The 21,878-nt window shown below is 36.9% G+C and overlaps 2 protein-coding genes across 2 annotated transcripts in view; both read left to right on the plus strand.

The window, feature by feature from the left end:
- LOC148129247 (vomeronasal type-2 receptor 26-like) overlaps positions 1-21,878 on the plus strand; it is a 723,059-nt gene that overhangs the window by 195,684 nt on the left and 505,497 nt on the right. The gene's annotated exons all lie outside the window — the stretch shown is intronic.
- Positions 1-21,878, plus strand: part of LOC113428103 (vomeronasal type-2 receptor 26-like) — a 32,959-nt gene that overhangs the window by 8,788 nt on the left and 2,293 nt on the right. Inside the window, exon 5 of the mRNA XM_087947426.1 lies at positions 15,725-15,845. Within this exon, the coding sequence (XP_087803552.1) occupies positions 15,725-15,845 (121 nt within the window). The remainder of the gene's footprint in view (positions 1-15,724; positions 15,846-21,878) is intronic.

A 21,878-nucleotide genomic window follows, 5' to 3' on the forward strand; every position in this document is an offset into this window, starting at 1 on the left:
TAAAAAATTAGGTTGCAAGCATTGCAGAAGATTTGAAATTTCGAGCAAAGAAAAAAGTGTCCACGGAGCTAAGGAGTGGAAAAATTACCATATTTAACCATCAGGAAAGAGTAAAGAAATCCTACAAGCTTCCCTCAGAAAGAAATTGAAGGAACATTTCTCTTCTAAGGCTCACAACATCTGTACAGAGAAGTTAAAGCAATGTGAGCAGGATGTCATAAGCAAAGGACTGGAGAAGATGAGTGAGAAATATCTGGGTAGTACATGTAGGGTGTTTATTACAGTGTATAGTCTGGCACAAACGTGCAGACCATTTTCATAAATAGAAGATCTGACTGAGTTACAAAAAAGAAATGGTGTAGATTTGGGAACAGGGTTGCATTCATGTAGAACTGCAGTTGCAATAGTAGATTTCATTGCAAAAGATATCAGGAAACATGTATTTAGGAGGGTGGAGCTGACGTCACGACGATACGGCTTGCAATCTCGGGGCTCTGAGATTGCAGCCGATATCTTTGCCTCTGGTCGGTCCAAACGGACCTAAAACGTCCCATAGATACAGCGACAGTGAAGGGCACATCCTGTGGATCCCAGGGACATCGCAAAGTCCCTGGTTGATTCAGAAGAAGCCCTTTTTGCCAGCAGCAGAGAGGCAGCCATTAAGCTGCTGAACTTGGGACAGCTCCAGAACGGAAGAGACTGAAAGAGAAAGTGTGTTGGCTTGGTGAGAACTTTTTTTTTTATCATTATTATGAGAAAAGGACACCCTAAGAAAAAGAAAAAAATCTGTAAAAGTTTTGACAGAACTGAATAAGCGGTGGTTTTTAAATGAAAATGTCAAAGTGAGGCTTGGCTTTTTACTTTTTTACTTTCTTTATTACTGGATTTCTATCGTGACTTAGCATTTGTTAACTGACTGATTTTTCTTTTATATATATTTATTTTTTCTTCTCTTTTTTGGCTTTCTAATTTTTTAGATTAGAGGCTCCCTTTACTTACTTTTCTTATATATATATATATATATATATATATATATATATATATATATATATATATATATATATATATATATATATATATATATATATATATATATATATATTTGTTTTCTGAGGTTCTCGCGGGTATTTGTATGTGGATCTTTGGTTATTCGGGTTTTCTCCCACGTAAGATTCAAAGTATCTAGGCAACGTTTCGATGAAGTCTCATTCATCATCTTCAGGCTTGCTTCTTCGGCTCTGTGCTTCTCAGAGTGATGTGAGCTTTCAGCTGCTTCTTCCTTCTAACTGCCAGTGGGGTGTGACTTGACTGGGTGGGGGCTTGGCTGCGTTCCGATTGGGTGGGGTGTGTTCTCATTGGTTGGAGGCTTGGCTGTGTTTTGATTGGTTGGGGGCTGGCCGTGTTCTGATTGGCTGGAGGCGTGCTCTGTTCAGGTGGGGGCTTGGCCGTGCTCAGCTCCATAGGCTCACCTCTACAAAACCTAGCCAAATTTCTCGCCAAACAACTACAGCCCTATGCAGAATCCATCAACTCACATGTAAGAAACTCATTCCAGTTCATCGAGATCATAAAGAAACAAAACTTACAACCCAGCGACCTACTAGTGAGCTTCGATGTCATATCCCTCTTCACCCAAGTGCCAATAAAAGAAGCCTTGACAGCCATCCAAAACAAATACAACCCCCCCCAGCACATCCTAGATCTGACCAATCACTGTCTATCCAATACATACTTCACCTACAACGGACAAAAATACAAACAAATAGAAGGAGCACCCATGGGATCACCTCTCTCACCTGTCATCGCAAACCTCTACATGGAACACTTTGAAACACAAGCTCTAGAAAAATATGATCACAAACCCAAACTCTGGCTCAGATACGTAGATGACACCTTCATAATCTGGCCACATGGGAAAGAAAAACTGAACAACTTCCTCACACACCTCAACAGCCTACACCCCAAAATACAATTCACCATGGAAACAGAAGCTAACAATCAACTTCCCTTCCTAGATGTCTTGGTATACAAAAACCCAATGGCTCCCTAGGACACACCATCTACCAAAAGAAAACACATACAAACCGCTATCTACACGCACTCTCACACCACCACCCAGCACAGATCAATTCCGTAGCTGAGATACTCATCTCCAGAACAAAATGCTTAGCTGATGAACAACACCTAAAAACCGAACTAAACACTCTCACCAACGTACTAACAGCCAATGGATTTCAAAGAAAGAAGATCACCCACCTAATCCAAAAAGAAACCCCAACCAAAATCCAAGACAGAGAACAAGAGAACGGCAAAGCCCTCCTCCCATATATAAAAGGCACTACAGACAAAATCAGCAAGATCCTCCAAAAACACAACATTAAAACAGCATTCTGCACAAACAGAAAAATATCCACCATCCTAAGAAACCCTAAAGACAAAATCGAGTTAGAAAACCAAGGAGTATATGAAATCCCTTGCACTGCCTGCCTCACCACATACATTGGACAAACTAACAGAAGAATAAGTGCACGCGTTGAAGAACATAAGAACTCAATCAAAAAGAAGAACCAACCTCTTCCCTGGTCCAACACCTCAAAGCCACAGGACATGAGATTGACTTTAAAAATACCAGAACTATCGCCAAAACTGAACACTTCAGCAGCAGAATAATCAGAGAAGCCATAGAGATAGAAAAACGCCCACACAGCATGAATAAAAGAGATGACACCTCCCGCTTACCAGCCATTTGGAAACCCGCCCTCATGAACAGACGAGTACTCAACATGATGAATGACACCAGACCCACACCCACGAGGGCCACACAAGATGCCACCACCACACTTCCACGTAAAAATCAGACTCACACCCACACAGAAGATGAGACACGACCACAGACCAGAAGCCGCACTGCAGCTGCATCACTACCCACTTCAAACCCATCTGAGCCATACATGAAGCGAACTGACCCCACCATGAAGATGTGGCACGACCACGAACTCAAAGCCAAACAGCAAGATCCCAGCTCACCAGCTCAAATCCCCCAGCAGCTGGGACTAGCCTGAGCACGGCCAAGCCCCCACCTGAACAGAGCACGCCTCCAGCCAATCAGAACACGGCCAGCCTCCCAACCAATCAAAACACAGCCAAGCCTCCAACCAATGAGAACACACCCCCACCCAATCGGAACGCAGTCAAGCCCCCACCCAGTCAAGTCACACCCCCACTGGCAGTTAGAAGGAAGAAGCAGCTGAAAGCTCACATCACTCTGAGAAGCACAGAGCCGAAGAAGCAAGCCTGAAGATGATGAATGAGACTTCATCGAAACGTTGCCTAGATACTTTGAATCTTACGCGGGAGAAAACCCGAATAACCAAAGATCCATATATATATATATATATATATATATATATCCCCTTTTTTAAAAACTTCTATTACGTTCTGTCTGGGAAAGTAGGGGGAAAGTGAGAACAAAGAAACTTTGTAACACTGCCAACTAGAGGTTTGAAAATATCTTAGTTAAAGTTGAGAGAATTGTGAAAGACTCCCTTTCAAGGACATTGCAACTTGATAAGATAGAGGGAAGAGCACGGGAGAGTGTTATTACAGGTGGTCTTCTGGACTTCTATCAATAATTGAAGCTTGGCTTTGAAGCTTGTGGAGAAGAGAGTCATAACAAGAGCCTTGGATAATTAAATAAAGTGCAGTGTGTTCTTTTTATTTTTTCTTAGTTGTGTTACCCCTCCTTACCAGCTCTACTGTAAACCTTTATTTCTGTAATATTTTTACTTTTGCTTTTTATTTTAAAGGGAAAGCCTCAGAATTTTTCCTTTTTCTTTTTTTTATTGGGACTTTTGCTACTTCCATCCATATTTTTGGTTTATTTTTATGGTTTTTTTTATTTTTATTTTTGAGATCTTTCAATTGGATTAAGGTGTGAAGAACCTGAAGAAATTTTTCTTTCATCCTTTTCTTACTATTATTGGGCTTTTTTCTTCTTCCTATTTTTATCTTTTATTTTGGACTACAATTGACTATTTCATAATTGGATTAAGGTTCAGAAGAACCTGAAGAATTTTTCTTTTCTTTTCTTTTACTACTATTGGGTTTTTTACTCTTTACCACTTTTATTTCCCACCTTGGATTATAATTGGCTACTTTACTAATCGGATTAAGGTCTAAAAGGATTTGAAGATTTTGAATCTTTCAAAATGAGTAGGAAACTCATACCTTCTGGTGCCTCAACTTCTACTTCCGCCTCCCCACCATCTGGAGGACAACATTTAATTCAGAAAATGTTAAAGCAAGATAAAGAACAAGAAAAAGTGACTCTACAGATGATTATGCAAGGAATCCAAGATCTCAAAACAAAATCAGACACCATTGAAAAGAGAATAGAGAATATTGAACAAAGAACAGAGAACATTGAACAAAGAACAGGGAAGACCGATGAAAAAATTGAAAATATTCAACAAATGATGGCGAAGTATGACGAGAGATTCCAAAAAATTGAAGAAGATAAACAAAGAGATGAGAAGATTGGAAACATTGACAGTAGATTAACAGTGGTTGACAAGATAAAAGTGGGATGCTGAAGTGGGAGATGGACAGATCAGAATTCTATCTCAGATTTCAAAATATAGAGGAAGAAAAAGGACAAAACCTAGCTGCGATAATGATAGAAATTCTGGCTGAAGCCTTGGAAATAACAGAGGAGATGATGGATGGAATAGATGAGGTAGACCGAGTTTTTACAAGATATGCGATGAGAAACAACCTTCCAAGAGAAGTTCACATCAGATTTACAAAAAAAGCCGTTAAAACATAAATATTACAAGTGGCAAGAGAGAAGACGTTGAAATACAAAGGCAAGGAGATTGTGGTTTTAAAACAAATACCTGGAAGAGTGAGAGAGATGAGAAGAGAATATCGATTCCTGACTAAAATGTTATTGAAAAAGGAGGTGAATTATAGATGGCTGATTCCAGAAGGACTAATGTTTACATGGCAAGAACAGAGACATAGAATTGATTCAATTGAGAAAGCAGAACTATTCTACGCAGAATTTTTTGGAAGGAGAGAGGAAGAGGCAGAAAAAGAGATCTCACTAATTGAATTCCAAGAGGACCAAATAGGGACTGAAAAAGAAGAAGGCACAGTAGGTGGACAGGTGGAGATCAAAGAACAACATGAACCAAGATCTACGAGAGCTGCCAAACCTAATTACAAAATATAATCATGGAAGAAAAAAAACTGATTACAATGAATATAAATGGACTTAACTCAGCTATTAAAAGAAGGAAAAATTTTCATAAATTAGAGAAATTAAAATTTGATATACAAAAGTACATACCGTATATGCCGGCGTATAAGACGACCCGGCGTATAAGACGACCCCCAACATTTCCACTCAAAATATAGTTTGTTATATACTCGCCCCTCTTCCGCACGCCTTCCACTTTTGCACTTTTTTTTTTTTGGAGGCACTTTTGTCTACCGTGGAAACGAATCCCGTGAAGCTGAAAGGGCAGCCAGCCTTCTCCCAGCTCCCAAGGAAGCGAGGCTCGCACCGCCCAGGCTCCGCTGAGGTATCCGGCTGGGGCTGTCAGGAGTGTTACCGCTGGCATGGCTCATGCTGCTCCAGTCCCGCGTTGCCTCGGGAAGGAAAGGCAAAAGGAAGAGCTGCGGCGGCGCTTTGCAATGGCAGCAGCGGCTCCTGGTTTTGCCTTTCCCTTCCCGAGGCAATGCGGGACTGGAGCCGCGCGGAGCCGCGCCAGCAGTAACAACTCCTGACAGCCCCAGCCGGATACCTCAGCGGAGCTCGGGCGGTGCGAGCCTCGTTTCCTTGGGAGCTGGGAGAAGGCTGGCTGCTCTTTTCGGCTTCACGGGATTCGTTTCCACTGTGTGCAAAAGTGCCTCAGCCGCGGGCAGCTGCAGTGCTTCCCAATTACTATTTGCCAGCGTATAAGACGACCCGGCATATAAGACGACCCCCCCAATTGGAGGCATCTTTTTCAGGGCAAAAAAGTCGTCTTATACGCCGGCAAATACGGTATTAAAAAACAATATGAACAATTGTTGGTACAGCCAAAATTAGGGAAAATATTCACTTCTTTGACTCAATGTAAGAAAAGAGGAGTGGTTTTATACATTAAAGAGACTATCCCAGCAAAATTGATTTATACTGATGAAGATGGAAGAGTATTAATGGTGGAAATAATGGACAATAATATGAAAACACTCCTGATTGCAATTTACGCTCCGAATGATAAACAAGAAGAATTCTACCAAAAATTACATATGAAAATAATTGGATTGGACTATGTTAATATAGTTATGATGGGAGAATTCAATGGAATTGTAGACAATAAACTGGACTATACAGCAGCAACAACAAAGCAAAACAGAAAGACTCTCCCTAAATCCTTTTTTAAAATGATAGATGAATTAAATTTAAAAGATATATGGAGAGAAAGAAATGCTAAAACCAAACAATATACTTTTTATTCAAATAGACATTTATCATGGTCCAGAATAGATATGATTTGGATCTCAACAGAAGTACTTGGGCAGACCACAATCCAATGACAATTAAATGGAAAGGACAAAAAAGAAGATCGAGATGGATGCTAAATAATACTATTTTAAAGGAAAAAGACTTTACACAATGGATGGAGAAAGAATTGGCCTTTTTCTTTAGAGAAAATAAAAAAGAAGATACTTCAATTCAGAATGTCTGGGACACAATGGAGGCATATGCTAGAGGCTTGATAATAGACTATATAAGGAAAAAGAACATCAGGAAAAGGCAAGCCACCAAAGTTTTAGAAGATGAGCATAAAAGACTTGAAAAAGAATTACAGAAAACGCCACAGAAAAAAGACATTAAACTAAAATTGGACATAATCAAACATAAAATGGGTCAAATAGAGAAAGAAGAATTGGCACAGAAAATTAGAAGTGCTAAACAGAACTCCTTTGAAGATGCAAATAAACCAGGTAGATGGTTAGCATACAAATTGAGAAAGGAGAAAGAATCAAGGAAAATATTACAGTTAATAGATGATCAAGGCCAAGTTTGCTATGGAAATAAAGAGAAAAAGGAAATTATTTGAGACTTCTACGGGCAACTATATAAGCAAGAGAATATTGATGAGGAAAAAGTCAAACAGTATCTACAGAATGCTAATCTACCTAAGATACCTAAAGAGACTGAAAAATGTTAGAAAGTAATATAACAATGATGGAATTAACTGAAGCACTTAAGAAGCAAAATAATGGAAAAGCACCAGGTCCAGCTCATCTTCTGGCAGAATTTTATAAAACACTACAAGAATTGCTGAGCATTCCATTGCTAGAAGTCATGAATGAAGTTATGTCAAAGAAGATGATACCTAAAACTTGGTCAGAAGCTTATATTACACTTATTCCAAAAGAAGAGGCTGATCCATTGCAAATCAAGAATTATAGACCTATTTCTTTACTAAATGCAGACTACAAAATCTTTGCCTCAATTTTGGCAGAAAGACTTAAAAAACACTTAAATAACTTTATTCATCCAGATCAAAATGGATTTCTGCCAAAGAGACAAATCAAAGACAATATGAGAGTAATCCTGGACACTTTGGAATATTACGAGGCACATCCTGAAAAGCAAATGGCTTTGATATCCTTAGATGCCCAAAAGGCATTTGATAATGTGAATTGGAGATCCATGTTATTATTATTGGAACAGATGGGTTTTGCCAGAAAATTTATCCAAGCAATAGAAGCCATATACTATAAGCAAACAGCAAAGGTAATGATAGAGGGAGAATTCACAGATTCTATTAATATAAGAAAAGGTACAAGACAAGGATGCCCACTATCACCTTTGCTATTTGTATTAACTTTGGAAGTGTTGAATAGAAATATTAGAGACCATAAAAGTATAAAAGGAATGAAAATCAAAAAGGAAGAATTTAAATTGCAAGCCTTTGCGGATGATTTGGCCTTTATTTTGGAAGACCCCTTAGAAACAGCTTCAAAACTATTGGAAAAGATAGAGACATATGGTGAGGTGGCTGGTTTGAAAATAAACAAAGATAAAACAAAGATTTTGACAAAGAATATGCTGCTAAGACAAAGAGAAGAACTGGCAGACCTATTGAAAATTCAAGTCACGAATAAGGTTAAGTATTTGGGGATATATTTGACATCAAGATGTAGTACATTAAAAGAGAACAATTACATTAAACTTAAACAACAGATAGCGTTAGATTTGATGAAATGGGAAAATCTACAATTGTCATTAATAGGGAGAATCTCAACAATCAAGATGAATATCCTACCCAGAATTTTATATTTGTTTCAAACAATACCAATTAGGCTTGGAAAAGACTATTTTGAAGATTTAAATAAAATTGTGTTGAAGTATATATGGCAAGGCAAAAAAGTGAGAATAAAGTTAAAACTTTTACAAGATGCTAGAATTAGAGGAGGATTTGGTTTGCCTAATTGCGAGTTGTACTATCAAGCTGCAAATCTGATGTGGGCCAAGGAATGGATAACATTAAGAAAGATTATATTGTTGGCATTAGAAGGACATGATTTGTTGTTGGGCTGGCATGCTTTTCTATGGTACAAGGGGAAGAATTTTGGATATGGGATTGATTTAGAGAAATGGCAAAAATTGTGGCCTCAAAATTATAAAATGACAATGTCAACAGCCTATAAAGAAAATTTGTAAAAGATGTTTTACAGGTGGCATTTTCCCCCAACAAGAATAGCAAGAATGTTCAAGAATAAATCTGAAAAATGTTGGAAATGTCATCAGACACCTGGCTCATATTACCATATGTGGTGGACTTGTGAGGACGCTAGAAAATATTGGACTAAAATTCGCATGTGGTTGGAAAAAATGACAAAGAAACACATAGACTTGAAACCAAAGATTTTTTTATTGGGAATTTTACCTGATACATATAGTAAAGATTTGAAATACCTGATTGTAAATGTATTAAAAGCGGCTAGGATTGTATTTGCCAAAAATTGGAAAAATGAGAATTGCAGGAAGAAATCATTAAGAAAATATTGGAATGTGCTGAAATGAGTAGATTGACATTTGAAATTAGAGAACAAGAAGATAAACAATTTTATAAAATTTGGGACCTTTTCTATCAATGGTTAGATAATAAAATACAATAATAGAATATCTAGAATTTCAGAAAATAATGAATATATAAAGATATATTTCTTTTCTTTGAAATCATATTTATAAAATGTTTTTAGGATAGATTTGGTAGGATTATATGAATTGTTATAAAATAAATTAAGTACATTATAGTTATCTCACAAAATATGAATGAATAAAATTATAGTCAAATGATTGTTTAATAGTGATACTAGTGTATTTAATCTTTGATTGATAATATGAGTTATCATGCAATGTAACTGTAATTGAGAGTATGAAATGGATGCACAAAAGACTGGTAAACCAACCGACATACTGTTTGTATATTTATGAAAGAAGGCTGGATGTTTTTATGTTTTGTTTGCTTTTGTTTGTCTTTAAAAACCAATAAAATTGTTTTCAAAAAAAAGGAAACATTTATTTAGCAAAATTATTGAGAAAACTCGCAAAATCTGTTTGATAATTGATGCCTCAACAATACCTTCCAAACCAGTTCTTATATTGTACTTAAAAGTTGAGGGTCCAGCTTTCTCACCAACAATTTTCCTTGAACTAGTAGAATTAGATAAACAAGATGCAAAGACGATATATTGTTCAGTTATAGGAAGTTTGAATAAAGTTGGGTTTAATAGAAACTATCTGGAAAAATATTTAATTGGATTTTTCTCTGATGGAGCCAGTGTTATGCTTGGGAGAAAATCTGGGGTAAGCACTAGAATAGCCAAAGAGTTTCCAAATATTATAATATGGCACTGTTTAAACCATCGTCTGCAACTTGTTTTAGATGATTCTATTAGGGAAATAAAGCAAATTAATCATTTTCAAATTTTTATTGATAAAATATATTCTATTTTCCATCAATTGAATAAGAACCTTATTGAACTTAACAAAATTTCCGAATAACTTGAGATTGAAATTATAAAAATTGGTAGAGTTTTTGGAGCAAGATGGGTTGCCTGTAGTTTAAGATCAACCCTAGCTGTGTGGCGGGCTTATCCAACAATTTCTCTGTTCAAATAAAACATACTCCAGTATGGCTGCCCATCTTGAAAACTCATATTTTCTCACTGATTTGGCCTTGATTATTGATGGGCTAACTGAAATATCTCTCCTTTCTAAAGCATTGCAAATGAGAAACAAAGACATTATAAAGGCTGAAAAACTTGTTCTAAGATCAATTAGATCATTTGAAATGCTTATAGAGGAAAAGGGTTCATATGAAAATAAGGTTGATGAATTAATTACTTCAGAAACCTTTAAAAATATAAATTTTATGCAAAATCATCGATTTGTGGGACTTCCTCATGAAAAACTTATACAAAGTATTATAACTAATTTGAAGAAAAGATTGATGGATTGCGAACATTTAAAAACAGGCTGCCAATTTGGGCGGTCAGCAATGGCCGCCATGAAGAAACCTGCAAACGGACAAGATTGTGCAGGAGGAAGAAAATCGGGGAAATCATGAGAGTTGTTTCTGGACCGGGATAAAGTTGCCAAGGGATAAGAAAGTTTCCTGGGGCTTGAAAATTGCTATGGAGAAGTTGCTACATTGTTTCCAGAGAGAGTTACAAGCTGCGTACAGAATTCTAAAAGGGAAAGTTTTTCTTCTTCTTTCACTCTCCTTCCTAACGTGACAGCGGATGGAATAACAAGAGAAATCTGAAAATCTAGGTAATTAAATACTGAAGAGATAAGATTTCTGAATGATTTTTTTAAAAAAAGACTTTAAAAAAATTTTTTTTTTGCTGTGAGTGGGAAGGGAGAGGGAAAAATTGGATTGGAATTTGAAAATAAGGAGAAGACTGCCTGAATTTTTAAAGAGCTATAAATACTAACAAGGCTTCTGAAAGATATATATTAAATGGAACTTTGTGATCAAACTCCAATCCCAGAAAGAGAAAGTGAAGGAGAAAGTGCTTAAAAGAATTAACCTACTTGGATTGCTTGGTGATTTTACCACTTTTGAGAATTATCTCTGATTAAAAGCACATGGGTGATTGTCTGGGAAAACTTTTTCTCTTTATAATGGCATTACTTGTGGACAGATTGAAACTTTTATATCAAAAATATGAAAAAGAAAAGCAAGAAGGGAAGGACGTTTTTGATACTCTTTTTCAGTATTTAGAAATGGCGGTCTACACTTATGTAAAATTGAATGGACAACAGAACAACTGGGATAAAGAAGAAGCCATTTTTGATGAACAAGTGACTTTGGCTGGGGAAGAAAAGGAGAAAGAGAAAAAGGAAAAAGAGATTTTAAGACCTATAAAAGCAATCAAAAAGAGAAAAATAAGATGAAAAAGAGATATTATGTTAGAAGACAACAGAAAGGAGGAAAGCAGAGAAAAAAGGGAGGTGGAGAGGCAAAGGGGTAAAGAGGACAGAGAGAAGAATAAGCAAGGGAGAAAGGGACGAGAAGCCTCAATAGTAGAGAGCAAGATGTAAAGAAACAAGAGATTTTTAGAGATAATGGGTAAACTTTATTGATAAAGGGATTCTAAAGGTTCATAAGATTGTTTTTAAATTTGTATTTAGAAATAATTTTAGAAAGTTGGAAATAATGTGTAATTTAAAGTGTGATAAAATGTTTAATATAACTTAGTGGAATTTGTCTTAAGAAAAGGGAACATTTCATGAAATAAGGATTTGAGATATGATGTGGGGGGGAATAATTGTGGAAAATATAAGTATTCCCAAAAGGCATGTTATTTAATTGAAATGGATAAAATGGTTAAGATATAAAGGAGTTGGAGAGAAAGATACAAATGAATGTCAATATTAATTAGATTGTGTTATTTCAGTGGAAATTTTTTTTTTTTGAAAGGAGAGATTTGAAGTAGGAGAAGCAGGAATACCTTAATGAAATAATGATTTAAAATATGTGATGTGGGGGGGAATAATTATGGAAAATAGGTGCTCCCACAAAAGTATGTTAATTAATTGAAAAGTAATGTGCTAAGTGTTTATGATATAAAAGAATATGAATATTAATGAATAGATTAGTATTGGTATTGATAATATTGTATGATTTTAGAATGTACCAAATAGAATCCCAATGTAAGTTAGGTATTTTATATTAAGTATTATAACTGTAGGGGAAAGAGGTAAAGGCGTCATACTTCAATTAGTGTACAGGAGAAGCTTTTTTTTTTTTTTTAAAGAAGAAAGATAAATCGATAGCTGGATAAACAGACAAAGAATACTAAATACTATGATTTGAATTGAGATGAGATAAATAAAATAAAATTAAGAGAATCTAAGAGAGAGAAGAAGCTATATAAAAAATTGAAAATGGTAATAAGATATGGAATGGCATATAAAATGAATATGAATTTGAGTTGGTGTCTGTACAAAGAGTTTTGACCGGGATTAAGCAACTTTCAGAAAAGATGTTTTTTTTTTAATGTTTATATGTTTTGTGTTCTTATGTGTTTATGTTTGAATGAGCTAATAAAACCTTGGAGAAAGGCTAGAAAAGGACAGTGGAGAGAAAGATAGAAGAAAATAAAGCAAGTTAGAAAGGGAAAATATGTGATTGTAAGGAAATGTGTTAATGTAAAACTTTCAAATAATTTTTAGAAATTTTTAGAAAAAAGGTTTTATGTTTATCTTGTATGTTTTGTATGCTTTTAAAAATTAATAAAATTTGTTTAAAAAAAAAAACAGGCTGCCAATTTAAAGACATTGATCAATTAAAATGTCTAAATTATTTGGAGCCAGATTATTGAAACATTGAAGAAGTGGTGGTTCCATGGAGAGCAGCTGAAGGACAATTGGTGACAATTGGTCAAATTTTCAATTATGAAATCAATATTAATGATTATCGTGATTTCATAGAAAAGGTACTAAAAGATTCTAAAAATTATACAATTCCTTGCAGCATTAAAAAGGCTAGAGATATTATTAAAACTATTGCAGTCAGTTCAGCAGAGGCAGAAAGGGGCTTCTCGCAGATGAACATAATATGTTCAGAAGCCAGAAGTCGCCTTACAGTTTCCAATATTACAAACCTCCTGACCATCAGTCTAATTGGCTTACCTCTGCAAGAATGGGACCCTGTTCCTATAGTAAAGAAGTGGTTACGGGCACATGATCACACAGATGATGATGCTCATGTTAAAAACAAGAAAACTGTAACTCAGGATGATAATAGAAAAGCAATTTGGGAGTACTTTAAATAAGTTTTGTTTTTTGTAAAGTTTTGTTATGTAATAGTTTTTGATTAATATTTTAAAATGTAACAATATAGTTTTGTATACCTTTTTATTATTTAAGCATTAAAGATATGACATAATAAACTACTTTTTGTGTTGGTATATCTTTTTTAATACTTAGTCATTAGGGCAAAGAAGTGATGTTGAGTTGGCCTCGCCCAGCCCTCTGCAGCCCTCCCCATAGCTGCCTGAGCTTCGCCTTGCCCTCTCCAGGGTTCCCCAGGCCTTGGAAACTGGCAAAAAGCACTTGCTAAGCAATTGGCCACTAAGCTAGCACTTGGTCATTAAGTGAGGATCACTTAAATTTGGATTTTCACCCACATGGCCACCTGCCTGGGCCTTGCCTGGGCCTCCCCAGGCCTTGGAAACTGGCAAAAAGCACTTGCTAAGCAATTGGCCACTAAGCAAGCATCTGGTCATTAAGTGAGGACCACTTAAATTTGGGTTGCCAGCTACATGGCCATGCCCACCCATCACATGTCCATGTAGCCATGCCCACACCAGTCACATGACCATGTAGCCACGCTCAGTCCGCAAGCCACTCCCACCCCAGTCACATGACTACCAAGCCACACCCACAAATTAGGCCACGCCCACAGAACCGGTTGTTAAGAAATTTGAATCCCACTCCTGGATGGAAAGCTGAGTCCACCTTGAGCCTGGTGAGATTTGAACTGCCAAATTGCAGGCAGGCAGCAGAAGTAGCCTGCAGTACTGCATTCTAACCACTGTGCTGCCATGGCTCATGGTTACCTTTCCTATTAGGTATGAATGTATTTATTATTATTCTCCTGCTTAAGTGTCATACTAAGTGTCAATCTCTATAGCAGAGCATCCATTAGTACACAGAGGCTGATTAAGATATCTTTTTTTAAAATATATTTTTATTAAATTTTCTTTGTTACATTGTAAAACATCATGGTATCAACAACGTTCTTGGCATCTATACAGGTTTTTAGTTTAAATATCATAATGCATTATACTATATTTGTCTACTACTAAATAATAGCTTTAACTATAATCACTATTCTTATATCTTTATATAATTTACAAAATTTTGTATTACTTTCTTAAGGGTTGTTTCAATTAATTTTTTTGTATCACTTCTTAGTTCTGTTTGTTAGCCATTTATACCAATTATTCCAAATTGAAAAGAATTCAGAGTCATCTTTTTTTTTTCAATTACATTGTTAACATATTCATCTCAGCACTTTCTGTTACTTTGGGTATTATTAGTTCTTCATTAGGGGTATTTGGTGTTTTCCATACATGCGCAAAGGCTATTCTGGTGGCTGTTGTAATATGTAACAATAAATATTTTACTTCTTTCGGTAATCTTTCTTTGATGATTCCCAAAAGAAAGGTTTCCAGTCTGAGCTCAATCTGATACCCAGTGATTTCTTGTAACCAATTTTTAATCTGAATCCAGTAAATCCTGGCCTTGGGGTATAACCACCACATGTGATAAAATGTACCATCAACTTTTTTACATTTCCAACATTTGGGACTCATGTTGGGATAGATTAAGTTATCTTAATTACTCAAATAATTTCTTAGACTTGCAAATACATCTGGCATGGTTGTCTACCATTCTGATCCTGCTTCTCTTCTGACTAGGATTATAATTGGAGTCTTTATGTAGCTGGATCTCTGTATGGTTGGGTTTCTGCAGTGCTACATGACTTGCTTGTTCTCAGTTGTGGTGATTAGGTTATCTAGATATGGGAGCTTCCCAAGTTCTTCTTTACTATTGATGCATATTATAAGGGTGATTTCTATATACTAGAACAATGGTTGCCAACCTTTCCAGCTTTGCAGCCCAATGGGGTGGGGGAGAGGGGATGGTGCCATTTGTGCAGCAGGCTTTTGTGCATGCAGCTCTATTTGCATGAGCAGTGGGTGCATGTGCTTGCTACTTGTGCAAATGGAGTTGTGTGAGCATGCATGCATTCTAGCCCACCATTACTGGGCCACAGCTCAGAGGACCTCTATACTAGAATAATGAATATGGTTTTAGAGGTGCTGCCCTAAGCAATGCCTCTTGTTAGAATGTTCTAAGTATTTATGCTTGTCAGTTTATGCCATCTTCCTTTTTTTCATCTACTATACATGTGTGTATGCTTTACCATTTTTTTTTTAGATTTTTGTATTTAGATAATAAGAACTTTTTTAAAGAGACCTGTGAACATTACTTCCCATGGCTGCCTAATTAGAAATAAAGTTATATTGGTATACCAGTTTCAACCCAAGATTTACATACTGTACTTTACCCATTTATTCAGAAGGTTCTACTAAGAAAATAAAAGCAATTATGATTTCCCATTGCACACAGGTACAGCCTCGTTCTTTGTGTAATGAACCCTGCCATAAAGGTCACAGCAAGACCAAGAAGGAAGGAAAGCCATTTTGTTGTTATGATTGCCTTCCATGCCCAGAAGGAAAAGTGTCAAACTGGACAGGTAAGGTATGATGCCTACCAAGTTTTAATTCATTGATGATGGCAGTGATATTACAATTCTTTGAGTAAAAAGCAAGCTGAATAGAAATAGATCTGTGTTGCTCCATTATGACACAAGCTCTGACCTTTTTTGAAGGGTTGGTGATGTCACTCCACACCTACAGTGACAGAGTTTGCATTTCATCATTTGCTCTCCTTGGTGGATTCCCATGGGGCCAAGTGTTAGGCTAAATTTTTCATCCAGACCAGAGATCAGAAAATTGGGATTCATATTTTCCATTAATGTTGGAATTTTCACCCCTGGTGGGATGTTATAAAATACACAAATGGTGAAGTGCTCTAAAGGAAAACAACACAGGGATCCAGTTATGGATCATTGATGTTTTATTTCCATAGATTTCATAGAAATCATACAAACTCGTAATGTTCTTTGTGCAGAGATTTTGCAGAATAAAGTGAGAGTTACAGAAAAGTTCATGCTTTAGAACAGAACAAATCACACCCATTTTCATTAAAATTGAAATAGAACAGTTTTTAGTCTGCCTTCTTTGAACCCTGGCATGGAACATTCTTAGGGAGCTGAGACTCACAGTACTTAAGGAAGAGTTCTAAGGAGGATAAAATGTGTGTTAGTTTTTTTGGCTGAGCTCACATAAGTTTCTCCACAATTGATCATGATTGTTCACTATTGACTTTGTTCCTGTCATTCTCTCAATTCAACATATCCCACCAGCTTGTTTTTGTAGAGAAATCAAGACAACAGAAGTCTATGTGTGTTACCTAGAACAGTGGTCACCAACGATCCAACAGTGGGCTGTGAGAAAATTTTGGTGGGCTGCAGAGAAATCTCACCCCCCAGAGCACCCCCCCAAGCAATTAATCCAGACTGTGCAGAAACCCAAGGCTATGCCACCCACATAGCCCGTGGGAACCCTTCCTGCCCACTCACTCCTTATCCGGCAAACTTGCCTGCTAAATTGCTATTTTTCCTTTTTCCGACCATCAGGTGTTCTGCTATGCCAGGAGATTTAGATTAGCTAGGAAGCAGGAAATGGTTGGATTTCTTGCTTTCTAGGTAGCCTTTAGATCTTTGCCTCTGCTTTTAAGCACAGCCAAACCTCCCTTAGGACCGAAGGTTCTATTATTCAGTGCAGACTCACGGCAAGCATATTTGAGAGACTGAGTGAGCCGATGGCAGATAGATAGATTTATTTATTTATTTATTTATTTATTTGATTTGCCAATTGTTTACAAGATAATAAGTATAAATGTATACATAGTTGTGAATACATGAAATGGGTACATATAAGAAAAATAAAAGAATAAGAGAAACAATAGGACAGGGACGGTAGGCACGTTGGTGCGCTTATGCACGCCCCCTACAGACCTCTTAGGAAAGGGGTGAGGTCAATAGTAGACAGTCTAAGGTTAAAGTTTTTGGGGTTTGGGGAAGAAACTACAGAGTCGGGTAGAGTATTCCAGACATTGACCACTCTATTGCTGAAGTCGTATTTCCTGCAATCAAGTTTGGTGCGGTTTACTTTGAGTTTGTATCTATTTTGTGCTCTTGTGTTGTTATGGTTGAAGCTGAAGTATTCATTGACAGGTAGGACATTGCAATGTATGATTTTATATACCATGCTTAAGTCAGACCGAAGACAGGCGTAATTCAAGGTTTTCAAGTTCTAGAATTTCAAGTCTGGTGGCATAAGGTATTCTACAACGAGTAGAGGAGTGGAGAACTCTTCTTGTGAAATATTTCTGGACTTTCTCAATTGTGCTAATATCAGATACGTAGTGTGGGTTCCAGACTGATGAACTGTATTCGAGTATTGGTCTAGCAAATGTTTTGTATGCTCTGGTTAGTAGTGTGATATTACCAGAGAAAAAGCTACGTAGGATTAGGTTAACAACTCTTAATGCCTTTTGGCTATGTAGTTGCAGTGGGCTCTAGCACTTAGATCATTAGAGGTGAGTATTCCAAGGTCCTTTACAGAGCTTGAGTCATCAACAAGATCTTGACTATTCAGCTTGTATTTTATTTTCTGATTTTTTTGCCAATATGTAAGACAGAGCATTTATTTGTTGAGATTTGAAGTTGCCATTTGTTTGACCACTCTGATACATAGTCAAGATCTTTTTGTAGGGTAGCAGTATTGTCTGTGGTATTGAACAGCTTTACATCATCAGCGAAGAGAACGCAATTGCTCTTAATATGATCACAGAGGTCGTTTATGTAGAGTATGAAGAGAGTTGGTCCTAGAACACTGCCTTGGGGAACACCACTATTGACAGGTACTGGATTTGATAGTACGCTCCCGATTTTGACCATTTGTTGTCTGTTTGACAGGAATGTTTCTATCCAGTTATTCAGTTGTCCAGAGATACCATAGGATTTTATTTTTAGGAGTAGTTTGTCGTGTACCACTGAATCAAAGGCTTTACAGAAGTCTATGTAGATTGCGTCTATTGCTTTGCCCTGGTCGAGTTGTGTCGTCCATATGTTTTTGCAGTGTAAGAGTTGCAGATTACAGGATAGTTTTTTTCTGAAACCAAATTGTTTATTGGAGAGTAGGTTATTTGTCTCTAAGTGAAGGATGATGGATTGGTTAATAATTGATTCCATGACTTTACAGGTGACGCAGCATAAGGAGATTGGCCTGTAATTTTCAACTAGGCTTGGGTCTCCCTTTTGAAGATGGGGATGACTGTGGCTTGTGACCATAGGTTAGGCAAGGAGCTGGTTCTGAAAGATTTTTCAAAGATTATGCTTAGAGGTTTGGCTATGGCAGTGGATAGCTTTCTTAAGAAGTAGGCACATATTCCATCCGGTCCAATAGATAGAGATGGTTTTAGGTTGCGTAGTGCTTTTTCAACATTGTCTTCTGTGAAATCGATATGTATTAGATCATTGTTGTTATCTGTGGTACGGCTAGGAAATACTGGGCATGATCCATTGCTGTTTACAAATACTGAGCCAAAGAATGTGTTAAAGATGTTGGCTTTAATGGTGTCGTCGTTGCAGTCTTTACCATCGGGTCCTATCAAGGGAGGGATGGACCTTGAGTCTTTAGTTTGTTGTTTACAAAATTGTAAAAAGCACGGGTGGAATTGGTGCTTAGAAGGTTTTCCTCTTGTTTAATGTGATAATTGGTGCATTCAGTCTTTATCTGGTGGCATAAATTTTTGTATCGGTTTTTGAAATTGGCAACGTGACCAGATTTGTTTTTCCGCCAGAGTGATCTCTTTTTGGATTGAAGTTTCCTTATTGATATGGGTAATCTGCTTTTTTGTTTTGTTTTGGGAGTTGTTGTTGGTACATATAGTTTGATGACTCTTTTGACTTCAAGTAAAAATATGTTGTAATGGTCTTCAACAGTATTGCATCCAGTGAATAGAGATTGCCAATCAAGGGATGAGAGATCGTTGTGTATAAGATCATAGTTGCCTTTTTGAAGTTACAATTGGGAATTACATCATTGTGGTGATTTTTGTGTGGACGTATGTTGAGACAAAAGTCAATCATATTGTGGTCGCTACTGGAAAAGGGTTCTTTAGTTTGTATTCCGTAAATTAAATTCAAACTATTGCAGAAGATGAGATCGAGGCAGTTGTTTAGTCTAGTGTTGTTGGTTACTAGTTGTTCCAGTCCCAGATTTGTAGTAGCATTGTAGAAGGTTGTGTGTATGATTTCAGTTGTACAATCATTTAGGGTCCAGTCAATATGAGGTAGATTGAAATCACCAAGAAAGATAAAAGGGTATGGGCAGGATGCAGCCCATGTTAGTAATGTATTTAGCTTGTTTACATGTTCGATGTCATAATCAGGTGCTCTGTAACATAGTAAGAATCGAATTGTGATATTTAAGGATAGTTCACAGATGATGGTCTCAGGAAGAGCAAGCTCCTGGGTAACTTGGATATTTTTAGATGTAAGGATTTTTTATAGAAGATAGCAACACCACCTCCTCGACGATTTTCACGATCTGATCGGTAAACATGATAGTCTCTTACTGTGGTAATGGAGTCGGGGAGAGATGCATTGAGCCATGTTTCACAGACAAATATAATGTCAAAGTTAGCCATATTTAGGAGGATGAGAAATTCAGGTATTTTATTCACGAGGCTTCTTGCATTGAGTAGTTTGCATTTAAGGCCGGCAGTAGTTGGAATTGAGGTAGTTGGGGGCGTGCGTGCCTAGTCTTGGGTGATGGTGGATCGGTTGAGGTAGGGTTGTGGTTGAGGGTAAAAGCTGAGTATTGGGTTGCGTGGCTTACTTTTGATAGTCAGCATGGTAGTCAATGTACAGGTCCTTCTCTCCATTGTCTAGACGGTTTTTGAGTTCAATGCGGAGTACACGGGAGCGGGCACGTTGCTGTATGGTTAGGTCAGGGCGGCAACAGAGGTTCTTATGGTTGGTGTTGGTTTTGGCGAGTGAGTTTATAGTATAAATGAATTTACGTTTGCTTGTTTCATTTTTGCAAATGACTCTGCACAGGCGTGGGGCTACAGAGCCGTCACTGTTATTGAGCTCTCGGCCAATGCGTGAAATGTCAAGTATTTCATCAGCGGAGATGGTTGATGCTTGATAATCCCTGATGATGTTTCGGACAGTTGTGATGTCATCATTGTTATTGGTGACCTCTAGACCAAATAAGATGGCGTTTGGACGTTTCCGTTCACGCTCAACAGCTTCTCTGATGAGGATTGGGATATCAATATTTGTCTGGGTTGTGTTTATTTGTGGATTGGGTTTTGGATTGGGTTGTGGTTGTTGGGTAGAGATGTGGTTTGTAGCTATTGGAAGTTCAAGTTTTTGCGTTGTTTCTTTTTTTCAAGGTTGGATATTCTTTCTTTTATGGCGTCCAGGGATGCTACTATGGTTTCAATGGTATCAATTCTTTCCAACAGATCCAGTTTGGGTTTGCATGCGTCCAGGGATGCTACTATGGTTTCAATGGTATCAATTCTTTCCAACAGATCCAGTTTGGGTTTGCATGAATTGCAGTAATATGGAAACTCATTGGATGATTCCAGGTATTGAATAAATTGCTCGGTTAATCCCAAGCAGTCATGATGAGTGTATTTCTTACACAGAGAACATTTGATGGAGTTTTCATTATCCTTTAGATTTTTGTAGCATTTAAGGCATGTGCAGGAGTCTTGTGGATCATTGGTGGGGATTATGTTCTCTGTAGGTAGTGCTTTGGCATAGGATTTTTTTCTTGTCATGGTAGGTTTGTTAAGATGGTACATTGATTAAATTAATTAATGGAACAATATCACACCAATCAATCATCAATTGCAGTAATCTCTCTAGTCAGATAATATTTCTGGGCAACAATCAGCCTAATCAATTAAATATTCTAAACACTAATCAATTAATTACACTAATCATTAATCACACTGTTCATTTAAATTCACTAAATCATTGATTTTACTATTCAATTAAAATTACATGCATATTGATTTTTTCAACTAGTCAGTAATAACACTATTTGCACTAAACACTCTAGTCACACTAATCAATTAGGACCATAAATCAATTGAACCATTAATAAAATATTTTATAGAAATTGATTATCTAACCGTAGATATAGGTGATGAGGTAGAAAAGTTGTAAGTTTTGAGGTATTGAGTTAATCAGTGTTTGATTAAAGTAATGAGCTAGTATTAAGAGTCTGCAAGGAAAGGGTTAATGCTGTTGTTGACTGAGAGGAAATTGTTGCTCTTTGTAATAGTAGATTGCTATTACTCTGTAAACAAGACTGTAATACGATGCTCAAAGGGTTTTTGAAACAGTGAAAAACTTTCCTAAGCTGTTCAAATTGAGTAGTAGGAGAAAATACAGTCACGTGGCTTGGGTTTACTTATCCGATTTGTCATTTACTTCCAACTAAATCTGGTAGTAATGCCAGAGTTAATCGCAGCTATTTTCCTTCTTAGAGTTCGACTTTCCAAGGAAAATTCCACTGCAGGAATTGGAGTGATTTTCTACTAGGATTGATCTTGGTGAGGTAGATGTGGAAGGCAT

This window comes from Notechis scutatus, chromosome Z (assembly GCF_049901735.1).
Source record: "Notechis scutatus isolate UNSWTSFEM ecotype Mainland chromosome Z, rNotScu1.2, whole genome shotgun sequence".
Taxonomy (NCBI): Eukaryota; Metazoa; Chordata; class Lepidosauria; order Squamata; family Elapidae; genus Notechis; species Notechis scutatus.